General features: G+C 40.6%; 1 protein-coding gene across 1 annotated transcript; it reads right to left on the bottom strand.

Moving 5' to 3' along the window:
* Positions 1-1,551: 1,551 nt before the first annotated feature.
* On the bottom strand, positions 1,552-9,536 carry LOC124127318 (theromacin-like). Its single transcript, XM_046490722.2, has 2 exons — positions 9,380-9,536; positions 1,552-1,880 (listed from the first exon to the last, which is right to left on the bottom strand). The coding sequence occupies exons 1-2, from the start codon at positions 9,534-9,536 to the stop codon at positions 1,633-1,635; spliced, it is 405 nt and encodes a 134-aa protein (XP_046346678.1). The 3' UTR covers positions 1,552-1,632.
* Between the last annotated feature and the right edge of the window lie 6,881 nt (positions 9,537-16,417).

Here is a 16,417-nt window from a genome sequence, read left to right as displayed (position 1 = left end):
TTATATTGCTAGCCTACTGAGATACCATCCCGCTCTTAACATGAATACCCCACTCATACTTTTGGTGTGACGCGACCGGGAATCGAACCCCCGATCTCCCGATCTCCCGCTCCCCGGGCAGACGCTCTATCCCTTTGTCCAGGGAAAACACACAAAAGCATATCATTATATATTTCATTACTTATATACTTAATATATTGTTTCATATTTGCCGGTGTATTTGAGAATTTGACTGCCCGAACATTTCATTTGAAAACCTCGTTGTGAAACAATCTTCGCCCTGAATTCTATACCAGGTCTAACCATTCCTTGGTTTCTCTACATGGTAACCGACTACGACCCGGGTTACTTCGGGCTTCCTTCCCACATTAGGCTGCTACGATGTGATCAAACTAAGGAACTCTGCGAGTCAGCGTGATACCGAACACACTCAGTCGGCGTGGCTTGCCGACCTGCATGATTTCAATTCAGAAACATGTCAGGCGTGTCTTGAGATATTTTACGAATGCTTGATCTCAACTTGAGTTTAATTACCCCAAAAATATTTGATGCCTCAAATCTGCAACTCACAGATGAATAATCCAGTATTTGAGATAAAGATGGTAAATCAAAACTTTCTGTCCAAGAATATACTACTCAAAAGAAGTTAAAGAACACCCGATTGTTTCATATGTTTTGCTAGACTTACTATTGTCATTAGAAAAAAATGTGTTTTCTAGAACTTCTTTGGGCGGTATATATATTCTTTAAGACACTTCCATTACACCACCACACCAAGGCGTCGGTTCCTTGTGGCTGAAACAATGGCGATGTTATATTTACCACACTCATCAGAGAATACCGCTTCCTTAACTGCTCTATTTATCCGTCTATTTTTTGAAGATCTAACCCACATTTGACCCACATTTGAGACTCCAGTGATTGACACGAGTATGGGTCCACACAATTGGGATACGATGACATGCATGAACCAAGCACATGAAGCACCTTATGTAGATTATCCTGATGGGATGCCAGTGAATCAATAACGCGTCATGATCACTGAGTCAATTCGGATATTTACTGGCCGTGTATCGTTGCTGATTCTATCATTCACTGGGTTGTCAGTTTCTGGCTCAGAAACACAGATTGTATGGTCATGGTGCAGACAGTGGGGTGAAACCAAACTCACTCACTCACTTCAGTGTGGAATCTTGGATGACTAGATTGAATGAGTTGGGTTTTAACGCCCCTTCCAACAGTATTCTAGTATTTCACGGCGTGTCAGCTTAATGTGAGAGGAAAGCCCGAAGTGATGCAGGTCCCAGATGTTACCACCTTGGTGAAACCCACGAGCACGGGTATGGTGCTGATAAACCTAAAAACATAATCGAGGCGAACCGGGATTCGAATCCACAATCACAGGTTTCTGGCATTCCCAACGAACGCAACTCTGCACAGCTAATTGTGGCGCCTGAGACGGCTAATTATATAACTGGAATACTGTTAAAACCGTCGATATACCCAACTAACTTACCCACTTTAAGTAATGAGGAAATAACAGACAGTACACAAGGTTAAGTTTGCTTTTAATTGGGCAGATTGGTAACATTGCAAACCGCGAGCATTACTCGCCATCGCCCAGTAATGGCTCTACTTCCTTCTGTTGCAAACACATTGATAGGACTTCTTTGTCATCCAGCAGTCAGAGGCATCCTTCAGAACACACCTTCCTCCGGATTTGCCAAGCTCTTTACAACGGTCGTTGCAGGACTTCCAAAGTCTCCCAGTTCCCCAGGAGCTCCAGCCGGTGCATCTGCTCCAGGTCTCCCAGCAACCACCTTCCACTTGGGGAAGAACCATCAGAGCTGCCAGCACGACGATAGCCAGGAACATTGTTGCTGAAACAGTTTTGCAAACGTGAGACTTGTTGTTTTATCAGTATGACAATTGATATAATCATGACAGCATAATTTTACTTGAATTTAAATATTGGAATAATGTCCCGTCTGGTCAGAGCTGTGAGTCATGATCAATTTATCAAAGTCCTTGTTGGATATCTTTTTACTCGACCTCTACGTATGTAAATATCAAACGTTTTACGTTTGACAATGCCGGGGGGGGGGGGGGGCAGATTGGATGATACGAGACGACTGCGGTATTGTGCCATTTAAGAAAACATTCAAACAAATTGTTCCTTTGATTTAAATATACAGATAGAGAGGGGCATCATATATAGCAGAGCAGGGGTTTTCCCCATTCCATTCTTAGGTCATACTCCTTTGAAAAAATATTCATCTGTGATAATAAAAGACGATTTCAAAGAGCATCATACGAATCCTGATGAGTCAGTGAATTGGGTTTAACGCCGCTTTTAACAGTATTCCAGTTATATCGCGGCGTGTCAGCTTAAGTGGGAGGAAAGCCCGAAGTGATGCAGGTCACAGACGTTAACAACTTCGGTGAAACCAACGAGCACGGGTATGGTGCTGACAAACCTAGAAACATAATCGAGGCGAACCGGGATTCGAACCCACAATCATAGGTTTCTGGCCTGCCCAAGGGACGCAACTCTGCACAGCGAATCGCGGCGCCTTAGACGACTGGGCCACCCGTGTCCGCGAATCTTGATGAAATGGGTTACACAATATAAAGTAAAGCTTTTACACCACTTCATGTCAGACACGTGGAGGACATTTCCAAATAACGCATAACTGACCAAAATTATGTGCGATGCAATTCCCTATTTTGACTAGCGGCATATGTACCCGTGTTTGTTCAGTTACCTCTGCATGTGTTTATGGCGGGTGCCGGCATTGGGCCAGAATGCCTCCCCATTTCGCGAACCTTCAAATCCGCACTTCAATTCTCAACCAACACAGCTTTACACCAACGTCCCTTCCAAAGTACTCACCTTACAAAGGTTAATACGTATACAAGAGCACCCTTACTAAACAACCATAAACAACCCCTCACCTCGGCTTTACGTGACGCACATATTCAGTCAAACACTCACACAGTCACATATGATTGGCAATATCATCCGTGCACTCAGTCACTGGTTTGTCTGATCCAAACTCGACTATTTAAAGGCCGCTATCATATAGCTTGCCTATGTCTGCGTGCGGCCTTAGATGGCAAACAAACAAAATGAAAAAAGTCCTGATGTATTTGCTAGATAACCGTATAGTATTCCATCCACTTTGCTCCGCCTGCCACTATAGTACTGTCAGAAATGCTAGAAAACTGCTTTTTGCCTGTTAAAAGAGGATATAATTTTTCACAGACTGTTGTTTTTTAAATATCGAGTAACTGCCGATCGCCCTACCTGTGGTTTGAAGTATTTCAGTCACATGGAGTCCTATCGACAAGTTTACAGGAGACAAATTTGAACGAAAACAGGAAGTTCACACTTATTCTAAGTCCAATGATGAGAGTCTGAAACGGACTATAGAAATATGCGCACGTGACTCCGTTATAATGATAATGATGTAGTCTTCATAAAACATCTAATCCACACACACAAAAATCATTTTGAGAAAATTCTAGATGTGCATCTTCTAAAATGACAAAATGACGCTGCAGTTTGTTTGTTATCGTTGCTCCCATGATGCATGTTACATTACACTTGCATAGCCTTAACCATGGTACACGATGTGGTATCTGTACTGGGAAATGTATAAAAGTTCTTTACATCTTAGAGAGATAGAGGGAAACCATTTATTACTTTAGATAGGGTGAATTACCGAACTTCCCAAGCTATGGGGTTTTCAATTCATACCATCAAGTCTACGGTATGATAAGAAAACGAAACAGGTATAGGGGTGGTCTCAAAAACAAAACTGGGAAGTAAAATGATATTAGACAGCTTTGATACAGGTTGATTAGGCGTACAGTGTAAAGCTTTATGAGCAGAAGGTAACCCTGACTTGTAGTAGAATTTGGGAGGAATTAAAGATACAATTAATGTTTCCCGGACTGCACTAACTATTGCTCCCTAAGAGATGGGATTTCGATACACTGTGCATGGCGATGACCGAGCGCTTTTCAGGGGAAAATATTCCACCCTGTCTATGAGGTCACATTATCTCCGAACCATTCATAACTATCACAGTCAGGGCGTCCAGATAATTAACCTTGATAAATCATTCCACTGACTACATGTGGCTATTGGCAGATGGACGAAAAGCACCCATGGTACCATCAGGTAAAGGTAATCGTGTCATTGTTTTGCACGCTGCAACCCATGATATGGGGCTTATTGATGGATGTGTGCTAGTTGTCGAGGCGAATAAGAAAACTGATGATTTTCATAAGGAAATTAAAGGAGGTGATGTGTTCATAGACTGGTTGGAACTTCAGCTATTGTCCATTTTAAACAACGCCAGTGTTATTGTCATGGATAACGCCCGTTAATATAACGTCCAGGAATCAGATACTGTCGCCCACACCATGAGTAGTCTGAAGGCGACCACACAGGAATAAATGACATTGTCGACTCAGACCATATGAAATTAAAGTTCAACTCATGGAGAAAATTCGGCTGAATAAGAAACCAATAAAGTACAAGACATATGTGCTGGCGGCACAACACGGTTACGTTGTCTTACGTACGCCAGTCAGATATTGTGAGCTCAACCCTGTTGTGCCCATCTTGGCTAAGTGTAACGGGTTCGTACCAAGACATAACATAACATTCAAAAGTACAGATTCATATACGTCATCAGCGGAGATAAATGCTACCTCAAGAAACCATCTGTAGAACAACAAATACTTCTGGAATCCAAAACCGCAACCTTCAAATACTCATCCCGTTTCATAGCTCTTAACTAGTCCATCATGTCTCCAAGCTAATATAATGCAGTACATATCCTAAATTGCTACCCCATCAACGCATGTCAATTAAGTACAATAACAGCAATATTTTGAGACCACCCCAAACTCGGTGACATTTGCACCTGGGAGAATGCACCAGGGACAGTGGGGTAGCCTAGTGGTTAAAGCGTTCGTTCGCCACACGCTGAAGACCCAGGTCTGATTCCCCACATGGGTACAATGTGTGAAGCCCATTGATGGCGTCCCCCCGCCATATATCACTGGACTATTACTAAAAGCGACGTAAAAACAAAGTCACTCACTCACTGTATGTATCTCAATATAATAAATCGATGTCTCCCTCCAATGAAATAAACATGTTTTTGAATATACAAATTTCCTCTATGTGCATCTTTGATCACCGACAGTGATCAAAAGAAGTCCAAATAATTCCAATTTAGGAAAAAAACATATTCCTAGTGCAAGACTACTATAAAACATGAAGTTCCATGTCTGTAGCTATAGTTCGAAGAAAGTTGTTGCAATTCCGTTCGGTAAACTACAGGACAACTTTAATACAGAACATATCAAGGAAGTTATACGTACTGCCGGTTTCAATACCTGAACTTCAATTTAAGTTAATCCATATAATTTATTATAATTTCTTTGAGAGGTATTTAGAAGTTGGAGTACTAAGTAAGGATAAGATATATGGATGAACTTCTTTATTACAATTAGGAGTGCCGTTTCGGTGTAGGTTCTGACACAGTTATCAAGTAGGTTGAGTAGGTTTAAGATATAGTTGCACTGGAGTTGAGAAGAGTGTTATGTACACAGAAGGGTAGCACATATTGACCGATGAAGCCTGTAATATAACAAAAGAATGAAGCCAGTAATACAATAAAAATATAGATATAATAAAAGGATTATGACTGCTTGGGGTCTTTGGTGAGTTGGTGGTACGCCGGTGGCATGTAGTAGCCTTGGTCACGGTTGCTTGATGGTTGGATTCTTTTGGCTTCTTGTAGTTTTCTGAATTCTGTCTCAACCAATACAGAGGATGCCGTCTGCACCAATGTTGACGAGCCTGGTGATGAGTCTGCGTGGACGTTAACCATAATTTCTCTAGTGGTTGATGACGGTCTGGGGGTGTACCCGCCTACAGTCGGAAATGACCCTGGTCGTTGTTGTGGCAGGTTGAAGCGAACTGCGCAGATGAATTAATCGAACCCATCGGATTTGAGCAGGGTGGTAACTCTCGGTCTACCTGAACGTGGCCTATCTCTCACGTCATTTCAATGTGCATATCGACGGGCTAATGCTGAAATCGTGTAACGATGGCGTCAAAAGTTGGGCAACCTCGCGGTGAGTGGTACCAGAACACAACATGCTTAGTGCAATGTGACGTCCATCTGTACTCAATCTTGGCGTGGCGTCGTAGTCAATGGAGTCAAGTAAAGCAGGTGGATATATGAACGTTTTGAAAGTGTAGGTTTTACATGGCCATTTAATTCACAGTCCTGCTTGCATCGCACGCTTCTCCGCGTGCTTAGCATGAGTTTAACTCATATGCATCACGTCTTCCAACATCAAAATATTTCATTGGTTAAATCTCATGTCACATAACAATACATGATAAAAACCGGCAAAAGATCACCTGCAGCTGAAGGGAGATCACCAGACTAGAGACCATGGGGACTTACAGTACCTTTGCTACCAGCATGAACCTAAGCAGGATTTACACCATCTCTTCAAGTGTTGGTGATTTTTGAGACAGTTAGCCTAACATTAAAACGACACATATTCTACGATTGAAAATGGGATAGTTCTAAATTTACTTTGAAAGATGTGGAACCTCACAGGAGGACAATAATTTTACAGTACATTAACCACCTGCAAGATACCGGCACTAACAATCTCAGTTGCTAATCAAATCTACAAAACAAATTAATCAAATCTTTTCAAACAGATCAATTTCCTTAATAAAAAGGCCGGTTTATTAGGTGTTCATTAAACACTCTTTCAGAATTGTTTCTATTTTTCCAGCTATTTTCCCTATTCCCAGCTTTTCTACAAGCATCATAATACCATTGTGTTTTTACATGTGGATTTGTCGAGGTCTTGGGAATACTATCAGCAGCAATGTTAATTGATTTATCAGAATATGATTTGATCTGGTCAGGATCCCCAACAAAATGGTCAAATATCAATGCACAAAAGTACTAAAGGTCTACCAATCTGCCTTTATAGATTTCCATTTAGTAATGGGTGGGTCCATACAGGGCGCAACAGTTTCAAATATGGTCGGTAAATGATCATGTACTGGCCACGATAACTCATCTAAAAGAGATGGATCAGCAAGAACTAAATCCAGAGCAGAGTACGTACCACTTGCTAGATGTAAAAACGTATTTTTTCCATCATTAAAGAGACATAGATCAATCTTCTAGGACAACTCTTCAAGTACTACCCCTTTCTGGTATAGATCGGCTGATCAAAATAGGTCGTGACCATTAAGATCTCCCATAAGCCAGATCGGCTTTGGAAGTTGGGTGATAAGATTATCTATTTTTTTTACCTGAAATGCAGTTGATGGTGGTACATAAAAAGAACATAATGTTACAGCAACATGCAAAGTTTTAACACACTGGCACCACCAGTGCTTTTACCATTAGTAACCTTTGCATATGAATTAATCATAACCTATTGATGGAAGTTAATAGTATCATGTTCTCTTAAATATGTTTAACTTCTTTCGAGTTTTGTTTCAACATAATTTGCCTCAAGAGCTCGACAGTTCCATTGTAAGATTGTGTCATTATGCATTAGAAAGCAATGACAGGAGACCATTCTCTGCCTTTTTTTCCTTGGCGAATAGCTCCTAGAGCATTGCTTTGTGGAGAAGACAGATCCATGTCATCAAACACACCAAACATATTAAATATAGACATAGGATCTCGATTACCCTTAGGTCTGATTTTTTTGGTTTAGAGTAGTCTACATTTGGATTTGTCTTCAAAGCTGGTTGTGGGGTAGCTGTATAGGAACTGGCAGTTTCCGAAACAGTCGCTGAATCAGCAGATAGAGAAAATATTGAAGGGGATTCTGTTGCAGTCTCTAGGACATCCAACACTTATGCATGAAACAGTTGCTGAGTAAGAACTACGAGAAAAATGTTCTTTATCCAAACCAATCTTTTTCGAATCTTGAAATTAGATGTTCCGCTCATGTTTTAGTTTCAAAATTGTTTACTAACGTTTCCACGTAGGACATACTGTGAAAGAATAAACGTGGGTACAACCACAATTCAAACAGGGGGGTCTTTGTCACTCTCAGCACTGTCTACACAACTGACACCGCACCAATGACAGGTAGCCTGCTTTTCGCCTGTGTTTGGACAATGGCTATAGTGCTGATCTCAGTGGATTCAGAATGTACATATTAACTGTAATGCTACAATATCCTGCTCTTATTGAGTCTGGAAGCTTTGGAATACCAAACGTAAACAGGTACGAATTCGGGGAAGTGTCCCACAGATATAATGACGATGTGCATGTGCGTGGTTGTAAAAGCAAATTTCGCCCGAGTCAATCAAATTCTGGATTCACGAGATTGACGAATAATGAACAAATTTCGTCATCGAGAGTAATGGGAGTATCCTCTGTGTTCTTTACTTTGACAAATAATGAACAAAACTAGTCATCGAGCGAAATGAAGTGTAACCTTTTTTGTATGTATTGTATTGATATTTATTTAAGCATATGAAAACAACAGGCATGAAATTGAGAAAACAGACACATGTGTGCGCGTTTATAAAAGGAAGATACTAGCGTCCCGGAAAATATACATGTTGAACTTATAATTTAAGGGTATCTCATTAAACACAAAAATGTGATACAAACATATATACCATTATAGGACCCACGAGACAAACCCGACATAATGAACAGTTGATCAGATATGAACTGTAACGTTTCTTACTCAGCTATTAAAATTCATAAACCAGTCATTAAAAGATCTTAAGATCAATGCTCGATGGAGTCAATGTTAATATCAAAACAAATAACAAGGCAATATGTCTTTCATATTAACCGCATTGGCGACTTTGCACTGTGTGCTGTACCATATCAAGTTAGAACATGAATACTAGACATTACAAATAACGATTATACTCAGCGTTACGATTGGGGAGTCAAGCAGGTAATAATAGATAAAAGTATTCAAAAGACGTAACCATTTTTGCTATTTCATAAAAGCATTCAGTCAGTGTGACATATAATCATTTATTCCTACATATCGGTAATATGGAGTACATGAAAGTTATCAATTTTTCGCGGATTGATTCGTAATGTTTGACGTAAAAAGTACAATCTTTCGAAATCATTTTCCACAGGTGTCGGTGCATGTTGGCATTGTAGTGAACGGTTCCTGCATGTATACCCGAATATTATGACGCGAATAAAACAAATTATACCTTTATTCAAGTGTACACTGCAGTAACGAATATGCAAGTTAAGCCCATGTGCGGACAACAATCAACGCGTTTTAAGATTAAATCAATAACGATATAATATGTGGTACTTACAGTTAAATGCGATGTCAAACTGTAGAGAGTGCTTTGCAGAGAGCTGAAACCGGTGGCTTTTATACATGTTAATAGGTTTTAACACCTTTATCCGAGGCGCTACTTGTAAGTACATCTGTTGTATGCATAATGCTGACACAACGTGATGGGGCGACATCGGTAGTTTGAGGCCTGTGTCAACAGCCTTCTTTACCTGTCACCCAGCATTGTCGTGTGTTGATTAGCATCAATAAACCGGACGTGAAACATATACTGTAACACGATGAACAAATTGGCAATGCGTAATACACACTTCCATATACACCGTGTTTGTATTATTCAGAGCCGGCATTTCGTAAAATTACTATTCTAAAAACAGTTAAGTAATAACCTATTATGGCAAATGATTGCTTGAACTTTTTTTAATCATCATCTTACAATATGTTTCAGGCAATGGCCATTTTATTTAGGGCAAGTACGCCACAGTTGAATTTTATGATATTAAGTATTTGGAATGGCGTAACATTTGATATATAAACTTGTGCTTCATATAAAGTTCAATAAAAATACATTTATTGTGAAATTAAAAATTGAAAAAGACACCATGTCATGAAGACATCCTCTCGACCTTAAGGTCGTGCTTCACAATCTGCTTTGTGCATGTTCATGCACAATGCATGTGTTTGTTGAAAGCATGATACTCACACATGTGGTGATTGTGAACAACACACAATGCTTGTTTAGCCATCAGGTACTAAAACACTTTCCTTCAACCGTAATTAACGCTTACGCAATGCCACGGCTATCTACGCGTCATTAGAATGCTGCAAACAGGAATAGCGCAACACGAAGTTATCCGGCGTCTTAATGGCCATAGAATCATGATATCATCTCTTTGGAGGCGTTATCTACAACAGGCAACACTTTTGACTTGCCACTGGCCTGCCGTCCACATGTGACGTCACGTCAACAAGACAACCATTTTCGGTTGGTGCATCTACGGAATTAATACCAAACTACCATATCAACTGCTCGGACAATCCCTGGCTTTAGATAACATAATTGTGGACATGTATGCAATCGGGACAACAACATCCGGTCCTGACGTCCACCAATACGCCCAACGTTGCTGCCACGTCACCGTAAGGTACGCCTAGTTTGGTGTAGACAGCACTTGAGGTTCAGAAGACAAGACTTGGAGAGTATACTGTTCCAGGTTCATGTAAAGGTCTACAGGTGTCCAGTATACCGTTGTAGCGATGCTTTCGTTACTCAAAGTCGACATTTTCGATATTGGAAGTGTAATGGTATGGGGTGGTATCACAACCTATTATTGTTAATGGCAATTTGAATGGCGTACGCTACCAGGATGACATAATTCAAGATAATGTTATATCCTTTGTACAAATGCAGGGATGTAACGTGCACGTTGTAGCAGCATTACTCCCTCTCACATGTTGCACGTGTTGCAGTATAATGTCAGACCTCTCCCTCATAGAATGTGTCTGGGATGAGATGGATCAATACCTGCAGGATGTCCATAACCAGCCCGTAACTCAAGCTTAGGCGGGTCAATCTTCGGTTGACATCTGGAACAACCTCCCCCAACATCGCCTGAATAAACACAAATGGTCACCAGATACGGATACTGTTATGCTCTGTACTTTTCGTTTTGCTGACCTAAATACATCCATGTTCAAATATACCTGGCGCAGGGGGACAACATTTTGTCAGACCCGTCAGTTTAAAGTGTACTATAGTTTGTTTCTATAAAACATCTAATAAAACATCGGAGTGAGTGTGAGTGAGTGAGTTGGGTTTAACGCCGCTTTTAACAGTATTCCAGTTATATCGCGGCGTGTCAGCTAAATGTGGGTTGGTTGGTTGGTTGGTTTTTGTTTAACGCCGCACTCAGCAATATTCCAGCTAAATGACGGCGGTCTGTAAAATAATCGAGTCTGGACCAGACAGTCAATTGATTGATATCATGAGCATCGATCAATGCAATTGGGATCGATGACATGTATAAACCAATCAGCGAGCCTGACCACCCGATCCCGTTAGTCGTCTTTTCACGACAAGCATAGTCGCCTTTTACGGCAAGTATGGGTTGCTGAAGACCTATTCTAACCCGGAATCTTCACGGGTTAATGTGGGAGGAAAGCCCGAAGTGATGCAGGTCTCAGAACGTTTACCATTTCGGCGACACCCACGAGCACGGGTATGGTGCTGACAAACCTAGAAATATAATCGGGGCGAACCGGGATTCGAATCCACAATCATAGGTTTCTGGCCTGCCCAAGGGACGCAACTCTGCAAAGGCGAATCGCGGCGCCTTAGACGACTGGGCCACCCGTGCCCCCAATAAAACATCGGAGCACCCTTGAGAAAGAAGAACAGGCAACATGTTTCATTCTGGGGCACACGGAGCCTGAATTAATATTCCGGTTTAGCGTTGTTTAGTCAGAGGTAATGCCATTGGTAGTATGCTAAATAAAAGGAGGAAAGAGCATTGGAAGAAACCCAGTCCGACCCACCCTGCTGTCATTCAAAGTCCAAGACAGGAAGTTTGTAGTTGCTCTAACTTTTTTTTCTTTTTTTGTATAACGACACCCTCAGCAATATTCCAGCTATATGAGGGCGTTCTGTAAATAATCGAGTCTGAAACCAACAAGCCAGGGATTGACCATCTTCCCGAGGCAAGAGATGTAAGTGACTATAAAAGTCAAGTTTCCACCCTTGCCGAACTAGGCTGGTATTATGGAGTTAGATTTTGGCTGGACTAACGAGTCTATGCGTAAACCAATCAAAATCGCACACAGAAATCGAAATCCGGTTCGTAAACTGTCATGCAGAGTTCGGTCGATTGCAGGATTTGCACAGCATGTTGTCAGCGGATATTTTCCAAATCTGTTCATGTTTTTAATCAAGGTGCGCACGCAATTTGATGCATTTCGCGATGTCAGACCCTTTTTATCACAATACAGATCTTGATTGTCGATCAGATCGTCTTGACTGGGCGCCGCCATTTTTTTAAAGCAAATGCAAGTGATACGAGAGGTGGAATCTGATTGGTCCATAGGAGAGGCTTAGAAGGGACATAACTCGTAACAGCCACTGTTCCCTTTATGTCGTGTAATATTCCAGCAGCTCCAGCCTTTGGTGTCTATGTTTCACAACTTTTGAGATGCTATCGAACATGCTCTGATCGAGCATCAAACGACTCTTTCTCGAAAACTGTTTTATCAGAGGTACAACATCCAAGGCTATAGTAAAGCTGTGAAACAAATGTATGGTAGACATGGTCCATTGGTTTTTTTCTCAGGTGAACAACTGACTTGCCTGTCCATGTGTTTGTGACGGGTGCCACCGGTGAGGCATCTTTTCGAGAATACCTGGTATTATTACTGATGGACAGATTCATAAACATATGCTTCTATAGTATTATAATAGGAATCGTACACTGGACTCCAGGAATAGACAGGGGTTCATAACTGATTGCCCAACGAAACAGATGCTACATGGCCGTATTTTATGTCTTGTGGCTAGGGAACATAGTTTGGTCGCTTTTATTTAGAGAACCTCTCACTGCCTTGCTAGTAGCGGAGTAGCGTCTGATATTCCCAGTGGCGACACGGAACGACAATACTTAGGTGGCTGCTGAAGCGTCCCGTAGGAACCCCAAAGCCAGGTACAACATGGTGGATATTATTGCAACAATGACTGCATATGAAATTGCAAGCTTGATTGTAGGTGTTTAAATCCATTATAGCAAATAACAGCTGTTAACCGTGGGAATGATTTTTAACAGGAGACAATGTGCTTCAGGCGTGAAAGCACTCTGGTCACGCTTCTATATCGATTATGGACAGGGTGGGGTTTGTGTTTTACTACTGGTGTGAAAGCGCTCTTGGTTATTATAAAAATGTGTTAATGCTTCTACATCGAATATGAACAGGATGTGTTTTTTATTTATTTTACATACAGCGTATGTGAGATCACTCATGATTACCTTAGCAATATAAATTGTTGGCCACAATATTATGACTCCAACCAAGAATGGCATAGAAGGCATTTAACGCCAAATAATTTTAACTCACTGATAGAGAAGGTGTGATGACAATAAATGTCTGATTATATATATAATCTCAGGCACAATATAGTAATAATTAAATAAGTGGAGTAAGATTGAACACAGATTTAATAGGCTAGCGCTTTCAACTCGTACCACGTACGAGACTCAGGCCATAACTGAAAAACGGACATGAAGTAGTTACATATAGTTACGTGACGTCATAACATTTAGGAGAACTATGTCACAATACCAAGGTGACAATGGACAAATAACTTACGCCTTTACATTTAACTTAGGCGCGTATTTATGAATGAAATATTGCTTTTTTTGAAACAATGTAGGTTCATGATCGAAATTTAGCTTATATAGCGGGAAAACCTAAAAGTTGCCGCTTCCACATGTATCTAAATGTTCACTGAGTGGAATCGTGCGGTGTGTGGCTGCTTTATTTGTGAACGGGGAAGATTCATTCTTCTTTTTAATTTAAGTTCTGTCTTTCTGATATACTTTTCATTGCATCCACTACAAACAATCAAGTAAATAACATTTCTAGTATCACAAGTCATATTTTGTTTTACAGTAAATTTAGTGTCCTTTGTAATTTGGACTGACCAGCCTTCAATTATATTGCTGCAAGTTAGGCAACGTTTGTCACCGCACTTAGAAACCTGTGGTGTGATCACAGAATCAAATTTTGAACTTTTCAAAATCTTTCTAAGATTTTTGGGTTGTCTATGGCTGTTGATAACTTTGTATTTGCTTAATATCTTCTCCATTTTAATACTTTGATTCAAAATAGGCAGGTACCGTTGAACCATGGATAATGTTTTTTCATGAGGTCTGTGTGTGTGTGTGTGTGTGTGTGTGTGTGTGTGTGTGTGTGTGTGTGTGTGTGTGTGTGTGTGTGTGTGTGTGTGTGTGTGTATTTAATACTTATACACCTGATGAAATCACTTGTTTATATATTAACATATATATATATATATATATAAGTATCCCTTCTTGAGGGCGACTATAGGTCTTTGGTTTCCGGACAATGTGTCCGAATGGCCATAAAAGAAAATCGTATATTCAACTAAGATATGTTCTTTGGATCTATTTTATTCATTTTATTTTAATAAAGGCCGGTTTAATAACACCAATGTAGAAGTGTTTGGTTAAACCTTGTTTACATTTAGATATTTCCCTTTACAAACGATCTTACCCAGTGTGAGTGGGAGTAAACGTGAGATGCGCGCAGCGCATCTTTCAGCAATACTTAAGTTACATCAAAGTGTGGCATCTTAATGTAAGATAGCGGAAAGACATTTTACGACTTTGGAGAAAGTGTCGAGCACAATAGACCGATCCAGTCAGACTTACTTCCGGGGTCAAACGACACCCGAGAAGCGACATGGCTACGGTTTGTGCTATTTTCACTCGCGATATCCATTACGTATCGCTGGGATTAGATGTATACCTTAAACAAACCCACAGGGTCGGGAGAAAAATGTTTGAGGCTGATCAAGATGTGCGGTTGTCCTCACCATCAGTTAAATGTCGCCACCATCTTCCACGGGACCCACGTCTGCTCGAAGATGAGTATTTGCACGAATTTCCGCCCTTTTGCACATATGCATACTCAAATCGGGTAAATGACAACACTTAGCAAGTTATGATTTGACGCATGTTATAAACAAGGATAATGCTTGTAACTACAAAATCATTTTCGAATTATGTATTTTGGCAACATCGGGCATTGAGTTAGCAGGTCATATTGCTGAAATGTGACACGCGAGACGGCCGTGACACACTTAACAAATATGAAAGTGATCTGATTTCGGTTAGTGCAGAACGAATTCTACTATTATTTACATTGAAGTACGATCTGGTGGATCTTGTATTCCTCTCTCTTAGACATGATTTATTTTGTTACAGATTTTAAGATATGATTTAGTTTCAAAATCACCACACACAAAAAAATCACAATCAGCCTATCTGTTAATATTGCAAATTACTCGAGCATAATATTGCAAATTACTCCAGCAGTAATAATTCTTTAAACATAGAAATATAATCATTGTCAATGGTTTTCGTTCCATAAAATCTTTCAATTTATTTCATATAAATTCCTATTAAATCATGCTTTCACTATTTCAGCATTTCTATGAAGAGACAGGACCCATGCAGTAATGTATAAATGGAATCATCCCTTCAAGGTGAGAAAGGAGAGTTTCGAATCCACGGTCACCGAATCCGTGCATGGTAAAGGGAGGGAACTTAAACGCCAAGGTGATAGGTACAAACAACGAATAGTTTTCAAATTTAAAGTAACAACCACAGTATATCCTTCCATTACCGTGTTTTGACAGTGTATCAATACTATGTGGACTGTCTGTAAATAGCACCACATCTGGTCACAGTTGTGTACTATACAAGGCACATTTCGCGAGATCGACGGATTGACAGATACGTCTTACTTCAATCACTGATTAACTGCAAGTTGCTTGATTATAAAGATGCAATACGTCATAATTACGCTGGTTAACAGTCTTAGTTTGATGAAGAGAAGAATGGAAGAGTGGAAGCTGACGACAGCAGAAAGTGGCTTCATGCATTGTACCCTGGTCGGTAATCGAAACGGATCCTCCGCGCTGAACTTTTTAACCACAAGTCTACTCTACCGCTCTACACCACGTCTAACCATTCCTTGGTTTCACCACATGGTAACCGGCTACGACCTGGGTGACTTCTGGCATCTCTCCCACATTAAGCCGATACGATGTGGGCGAACTAAGGAACTGTTCCAGGCAGCGTTATACCGAACACTCAGTCGCCGTGGCTTGCCGATCTGCACTATTTCAATTCAGGAACATTTAGCAGGGGTGTCTTGAGATATTTTACGACTGCTTCATCTCAAATGCACCCGAGTTTAATTACTTAAAAGTTTGACGCCTCAAATCTGCAACTCGGATGAATAATCCAGTATTTCAGATACAGGTGGT

Source organism: Haliotis rufescens, unplaced genomic scaffold (assembly GCF_023055435.1).
Source record: "Haliotis rufescens isolate VD_foot unplaced genomic scaffold, xgHalRufe1.0.p SCAF_5, whole genome shotgun sequence".
Taxonomy (NCBI): Eukaryota; Metazoa; Mollusca; class Gastropoda; order Lepetellida; family Haliotidae; genus Haliotis; species Haliotis rufescens.
The sequence above is the reverse complement of the archived record's forward strand: the minus strand, read 5'-3'. Positions and strand labels throughout refer to the sequence as shown.